The sequence below is a fragment of the Poecilia formosa genome, unplaced genomic scaffold (genome assembly GCF_000485575.1).
Source record: "Poecilia formosa unplaced genomic scaffold, Poecilia_formosa-5.1.2 Scaffold228, whole genome shotgun sequence".
In the NCBI taxonomy this organism is placed as follows: Eukaryota; Metazoa; Chordata; class Actinopteri; order Cyprinodontiformes; family Poeciliidae; genus Poecilia; species Poecilia formosa.
The window spans coordinates 543942-551688 of record NW_006800167.1 but is presented as its reverse complement, the minus strand read 5'-3'; the positions used below and the strand labels follow the sequence as shown (position 1 = coordinate 551688).

Below are 7747 nucleotides of genomic sequence, written 5' to 3'. Positions count from 1 at the left end.
TTGCCTTTTGCCCTCTTACTCATATCAACTGAGCTCTGTTGTAAATACACTGACTTCTGATGCCAGATTTGGACCACAAAACTTATTTCATAACCTGAGCCTGTTATGGAGCTATAGCTTGTCTGTATCCTCAAATTGCTACTAGATTCTGTTTACTTTGCCTTGCTGAAGTAAACCAATATATCCCAACTTGTTGAAAATGTATTTTCTTACTTTTGTTTTAGGACGCAGCCTGCAGTGAGGTGTTCAAGAGCCACTTCTTTCTTGCTGGTCATATTTGATGGCGAGTGAGTTTCGGAATGGAGAACTTATAAAAGCTTAAATAATAAATATCTTTTGAGAAATCATCAGTAGGAATGAAACTGGATGGTTTTACAACTTTTTTTTTTTTTTACAACAATCTTTTTTCCACCACAAGTGAACACACCATACTTAAAGGGGACCTATTATGCTGGTGGGTCTTTCATTTTATGGTTTGCATGAATGGGAGTTATCCACAACTACATAATTTCCTTTTTGGGATCAATAAAGTGTGTGCGTGTCTGTCTGTCTGTCACATTTAGCTTGTTCTTATGTTCTGCTTCTGAAAACAGTCCAAAACACACCGAGTGTTCTAAAAACACCCAGGCATTTTTGGTAATAAGTTAATGTTTTTGTTTTATTTTTGGTGTATGGATTCGGCATTATGACTGACATAAAAACCCAAGTTCACATTGTGGAATAAAAATGCTTAGATATTTCTAGGCCATCAATGTGAGCTTGGAAAGATGCAACAGAGGCAACAATGAGATATCAAGAACTTTAATCAGGCACTTTTTCCTTAAAACATCATTCAGGACAAGTTTAGACTTGATATGCAGTATTTTCTGTTAAGTTTTCTCTTCAATACTGACCGTAAACGAAGGCAGATGACAATTTTTTTTCAACATCTGTTAAATAAAAATGTTACATAAAGCAAGGTGCCTTCATTCAGTTAAATATGCAGTGCTTCTTTTGTCATGGTCAGGATATTCTAACATTCCTGTAAATAATTTATCAAGCCCCTCTTTTTCTGGGCCTGTTTTAATAAGGTTACAGTTAAATGCTAGATGATAACATAACTATAAAACTGGCAACTAAGTAGGGGAACTACGAAGTTAAAGAAATAGACTTGAACATGTTTTGTTCTGTAAAAGCCAAAAGCACATTATCATCATCATGAAGATGATCAGATCTCTGCATAAAAGCAAATTAAGCATTCCTGCTTGAAGATCAAACATCAAAAATTTTAAAATTTGTTAGTTGACGATGATGAAAAGTTTAAATAATGTACACAAAGACTTACCAGAAAAAAAAGATATGTCCCAAATTAGAGTAAAAAAATGGCCCTGTTTTTACCAGTACAAAAAAAAAAAAAAAGTTTAAGTAGCAGAATTGCTTACATTTTCTGGAATGGTTCTGCTGCTGACAGAGTAGGTGATTTTCCATTTTTCACATACCTGCTTAACAATTCTCACAATATAACATGAAAAACAGTAAGGCTTAAAGTGATAAATTAAAGCCGTTGCTCTTAACGTACAAGAAAAATGGGTGTCATGTTCTCCTTTCCTTTGTACAGTTTAAAGGAGCGTGTGTTAAGGACATTTCAGCTTTTCACATTCATTATTATCAGTTGAACAGATGATCACAGAACACTGTTTTTTCTGACTGATGTTTCTCATTTAGGAAAGTAAAGAAGTCTCTTCTACTACAAATATTTACAGTTATCTCATACAAAAACCTAAACTCATAAAACCTTGATGAGGAGCTTCATTTGAACCACGAGGTTGAGAATATGTACAATGTCACCAACATACAGTACGGACATACAGTACAAGCTACAAATATACAGATATATTCTGGTGTGTTCTACCCCTTGACACTTTAATGCTTTTGACAGAAACCACATGTAAGTACAAAAATATAAACAATTACTTTGTACAAAATATTGACATCATGTATAAATCTCCATCTCAATGTGCAAATTAACACTGATCAACAAAATAAAAATACATAAAACACACAAGCACACACAGAAAGGCATAATCCTTTTTGGCCTGTAAATGATGTTTTGTCTCAGAAAGCACCACAGCTTCAACTTTTTGGTCTGAATGTAACACTGTGTACTTGTTCTCTTGAGAAACACACCAGAAGAGAGCTTAGCATTTCAAGTTGCAGCCTATGGTCCTACAGTAGCACAAGTTTTGAACAGCAGTGGCTGGGTTTTAATCCAGCAGTTTAACATTTAAATCTGCAGATCTGCCTCCTCGCTGTGTTCAAAACTGTGCTCAGTGGTGCTGATCAAGGAGGCAGAGGGCCCCTGTGAGACACTGAAGGGTGTAACTGCAGGAGAACGAGCTGCCAGCGGCGACAGAGATGGGGAAAAACTAGGAGACATTGCGACCGAGGAGATGGAGCCCTCAGCGCTGATTGGAGATCTTCTTAATGAGGCCAAGTGAGAGAAAGTCCTCGATATAGCAGGCTTTGGAGGTACAGTTTTGGCCCCAGGGTGGGCCACAGAGGTTATGAGAGGCGGAGGGTCAATCCTTGACTCCGCTTTTGCTTTATGATGAAATGACCTGCGGGAATGAGGAGGAGCAGTTTCATCTTTTAAACGTGCTATTTCTGTAAAAACGTTAGCTAGGGGTTGGAACTGGGGGCACCAGTTAAGAAGGTAGTCCCAGTTGTAGCTGCCCCTCAGCTCTTCATCACTGGCCACAATGGCTGTAAGGGAACCGTCCACAGGAGGCTTCCCGTCCTCTGGGAAGGTATAGTCTTTAGGCTGGGAGATGCTGAGTCCTCGCCCGACACCCACATACCCACCCCGTTCATCCCTGTACACTGGCACCTGGCCAGCTATTAAAGTACTATTTGTGCTGCTCAGTTTCTTTCCTTTAAACCAGTCTAAAGGTGGTTCGCAGGAAACATCTGACAGCTGATCAGCATCCTGCTGAATTCCAGAGTCTGGACCTCTGGCAGATATACGCTCCTGCATGGAGGAAGAGATGCTTGACACTCGAGGATATTCATTAATCATTCGGATCTCGTCATCCTCTGCTGCCTCTGCAGAGCCCCGGCCACTAGAATGAGACGGATCCAGGGATCCCCCACGAGTGTATGGACCCCCAACATTACCACTCTGATCAGATGCGTACCCAGGAAGTGCCTGATGGTATATAATTTCATTTGCTGCTAGTTTTGTTTCCTCAAAATTGTGCAGCAGGGTTCCTGAAATTGTGTTTCTTTTATGGGTTCTTTGCTCCCTTTTGTGGCGTCGCAATCTCACAAAAAATAGTGCAACAGCAATTACTATTAGAATCATTATGGTCCCAAGTGAAACAGCAATGACGCTGACAAGCAGCATATTCATGTCTGTGTTAAGGCCAAAAGATGTATGGCTCACGTCAATGGTAACTTTGGCGACTGCTGTGCGAGAAGTCTCTAGAGGGCTGTGAGCGGTCACATCCAGAGTAATCAGGCGTATCTCTCTTTTAGATCGGCTCATATGCCTGGAGTTGCTGTCCATTTTTATAGCAATTTCTCCTGTTGATTCATTGACTTCAAAGTAAGGAGAGTTTTCCGATAACGAGTAAAGGACGATGCCATCCACACCTCCGTCTTCATCTCTAGCTTGTATTTTGCCAATGATCTGACCTTTCCTGGCCCCTTCTGGCACTTCAAATGAGAAGTCTGATGAGATGAAAACGGGATCATATTCATCCTCCCCGGTGACATAAACCTGTACTGTTACAGTGGAAGAATAATTGCCAGCATCCATGGCGACAGCTACAAAATGGAAGGAGTTGACCTTCTCAAAGTCAAATGTAGAGCGTGCCCGTACTTCGCCTGATGTTTGATTTATGAAGAAGTCCTCTTGTCTATCTTTAGAGGTATCTAACATGTAATACTTCAGCTGTCCAAAGACTCCCTTGTCATGGTCAACTGCATGCAACATGGTAACTAAGGCATTGGGGGGCTGGTTCTCCCTGACACTTGCAGTTACTGATTTAAGAGGGAAGAAAGGCCTGTTGTCATTTATGTCTTTAACCTCAATATTTACTGCGGTCAAAGCATAATGACCTTGACCATCGGTAGCCTGGACAACAATCATATGTGACAGCCGAGTTTGGCTGTCTAGAGGTCTCTGCAGCCTCAGTACTCCAGTCCAACGATCCACCTCAAACAGATGTGTCTCATCTCCTGAGTTTATGGAGTACTGCACCTCTCCATTGGGGGCAGAGTCTGGATCTGTGGCTGATAAATGCAAGATCTCCGTCCCCATTGCTGTACCTTCAATGAGCACAACACTGTAATCTGTTCGACTGAATGTCGGAGGGTTATCATTGGCATCTGTAACACTGATTAGGACGGGCACACTGGAGCTTCGCTGGGGGATCCCCCAGTCTGACACCACAACAGTCAGGTTATAAGTTGGGACCACTTCAAAGTCCAGCTTTTCCACCAGAATCAGGCTGCCAACTGTTTGGAAACCCCGGCCCTCCAAGAAGTGCACACTGCTCTCAATCTGGAAGGTATTACCAGCGTTGCCACTGGCGATGGCAAAATCAAAACCACAGTTTTCCCGGAAAAGGTCTCCATCCACAGCTTCTAATGTGAGAACAGTTGATCCAGGAAGACCATCTTCAGAGACAGTGGCTCTGTACTCCGACTGGTGGAAAACGGGAGCGTTGTCGTTAACGTCAGACACTTGGACCTGGACAGTGGCGATGGAGGACAGAGACGGAGAACCATGGTCCCGTGCCTCAATTGCCACAAGGATGGTGGGATATTCAAAATCCAGTTCTGTCTTCTGGCTAATGAAAAGAGTCCCTGCAAAAAAGGGGATGTTTTTAATTAACTTTCAAAAAAAGTTGTTTATTGTAAACAACAGAGTGCCTTTCACTAGTCGTCACACCCTAAGATCCTTTTCACATTTGGTCATATTTCAAGCTCATGTTTGAATTAGTAATGGCACTCAATTAAAATTTTAATTGAGTTAATTTCAGGGTCTGTAATTAAAAAATTGCAATTAGTCACATTTTAATTGAAAGCCATATCTCAACAAAATAAGCAACATTTTCAATCCAGAAATACTTTTAGCTGCAATATTATTAAGGAAATGGACACATAAGCTCAACAAAAAGAATATTTCTTGTTTTTGATCTGTAAAATAGGTTATTCAGCCACAAGTTTTGCATAGACTGCTATTATACCCATCCAGCTTTCCAAAAGTCACTTAATTATAAAAGAGATCTATGAGTCCTTTTGCAAAGCACTCCAGCTACTAACTACTCAAAAAACAAAATAGCAATAATAAATATCAGGACTCTACAATTTGTTGCACATAGTAGTATCACAGTTACACACTGCAAATTTAAGCATTTGTTTATTTATTGCACTCTATGTCCGCATCATATTTACCAAAATTATTGCATATTGGACATTTTCATAATCTCATGCTGCCCTGATAGCTTCATTATCAGGAATATATATTTATGTATGATGTTATTGCTATATTTGGTAGAGTTTATATCAGGTTTGGGTACAAAATGAAAATGTAAAAATGAGTTGATCCAAATGAATTAATTAAAAAAAAGTGACAAAAGTAAGTGAGGTTACAGCAGCTCTTGTCATTTTAGTACAGATTTTAATAAAAACAACATGTTTAGGTTTATACTATGTTTTATTGAAGGAGAACCTTAAAAAATGTTTGCTTTCTTGTTCTAAACATGCAAAGGACTCAGTTACAGGATGTGCAAGATTATTATAAACTTATAATATGCACACATTATGCTTACCATTGCTCGGATCAATGAAGAAAGCACCCTTAGTTGATGACATTACTCTGTAGGTAATTCTTCCATTCTCACCAGAGTCACGGTCAGTGGCTGTTAACGTGATCAATGCACTGCCTGCTCCGAGGTGTTCTGACACGGTCACCTGTTCAGGAGCACAATGCAAATCTATAACTAATGTCTAATTGATTTTCAAACAACAATTTGCTTCACTAACAGATGGGATACGGAGATGTGTTTAAACACGTTTGAAGGTAATTTTACCTGGTACAAATCTTGAGTAAACGCAGGGGCATTGTCATTCACGTCATCCACCAGCACAGTAAGATTGGCTTCGCTTTGATGTTCAGAGTCAGATGAGCGGACTGTTAGGGTGTACCACGTCCTCTCTTCATAGTCGAGAGACCCTGTCAAAGACACTCCTCCCCCATAATGATGAACTCCAAACATGCCTTGGCTGTCAGCATCTAGGTGGAGTGTGTAGGAGAGCGGGGGTCCCGAGTCCACATCATTTCCTGTGACCTGAGTGATAACTGTCCCAATAAGAGTGTCTGTATGTATAGGGGATACGGGGAAAAAGAAACAAAGAAAAAAAGTCATTTAGGTTGCATCTAAAATGATAGTGCCCCGGGGTTGTTTTTTTTTTTTTTTTTTTTTTTTTTCTTTCATGAAGAAATATCCGGTTCTGAAAAGCCTTGACTGAAGACACAGGAAATGAATACAGAAACACTGGCAATAACTTGTTTCATAAAAAGGGGTCTGATTTTTAAACACTGAGCTCCAGTGAGCGAGCTGCCAGGGAGCATGATGCGAGGCTTTATGATAAGATCACTGAACTAACTTCCACTGAGATGCTTACCCTCAGGCACCCGGATCTCTCGAGGCAGAGGAATCATGGGGCTGTTGTCGTTGAGGTCGACGATGATCACAGTGAGGGTGGCGGAGCCAGCCAGCCGTGGGGTTCCCCGGTCTGTTGCCACAACGACGAGCCTGGTGCCACAAAATGAATATCAGTATCTGAACTGCAGCTGAACCGGGAGGGATAAACCGTCACAGCAAACAAGACAAAGAGCAACCACAAACCATTTTATTTTGGCCTTCACTCAGTGAAAAGTACTACAAGAATAGAACATACATTAAAATTTAAGTCAGTACTTAAGTAAAAAATAATTATCTTTAAAACTCTTCAAAGTATGACAAGCCTAACATAGAAAGAAGAGGTAATGACTGACAATAAACTCACTTTGTTTGTGTCCATATCTCCCGGTCCATGATGGCACCAGTGGTGATGCTGCCAGTCAGCGGGTCAATTCTGAACAAACCACTCATGGATGATGACCTGATGGAATATGTCACCTGAACATTCTGACCCTGGTCCAGGTCATCTGCAGCAACCTGAGATGAAAATGTCCATATTGGAGGGAAATATATTTTTTAAAATAAATATTTTCAAATATTTTGTTAGTGTAGCTTGCACTTTGATGTCAATTGTTCATTACAACTAAGAACCACACTTTATGGTATTAAGAATGAACAGTTATTTCCACTTCTAGAATTGGAATATGATTTTTTTTATTATTATTCTGATCTGACCGTAGGTGCCAGCTCAGTTCGTGTTTCTTTTTTTTTCTTTTTTTTGTTTTTCAAATTCAGTTTCCTAGGTTTTTCCAGCAATTATTTAATTATTTTACATTATGAACATTTGACTTCCAAACCTTCACCAGGTTAGGCTTTATTAGCTGCTCTTTTCCCACGTAAAGCATAAATTATCACTTTAGTGAAGTTGTTTCTGGTCCAGCAGTTTGATAAAGCACTGCTTGATTCCTTTGTGCTCTGGACAAGCTTAAATTATTTAATATATGAATTGATCAAAAAAAGGTTGGGATGAGCAAACAAAGATTCATCAACTCAACATAGATAAACAAAAGTCTTGT

General features: G+C 40.0%; 1 protein-coding gene across 2 annotated transcripts in view; it reads right to left on the bottom strand.

Moving 5' to 3' along the window:
* Positions 1 to 1368: 1368 nt before the first annotated feature.
* Positions 1369 to 7747, bottom strand: part of LOC103149447 (protocadherin-16-like) — a 99792-nt gene continuing 93413 nt past the window's right edge. For both annotated transcript variants that reach the window (XM_007568620.2, XM_016679975.1), the window contains exons 17-21: positions 7057 to 7208; positions 6673 to 6803; positions 6078 to 6364; positions 5817 to 5958; positions 1369 to 4848 (exon numbers count right to left, since the gene is read on the bottom strand). In XM_007568620.2, the coding sequence (XP_007568682.1) occupies positions 2264 to 4848; positions 5817 to 5958; positions 6078 to 6364; positions 6673 to 6803; positions 7057 to 7208 (3297 nt within the window). In that variant the 3' untranslated portion in view covers positions 1369 to 2263. The remainder of the gene's footprint in view (positions 4849 to 5816; positions 5959 to 6077; positions 6365 to 6672; positions 6804 to 7056; positions 7209 to 7747) is intronic.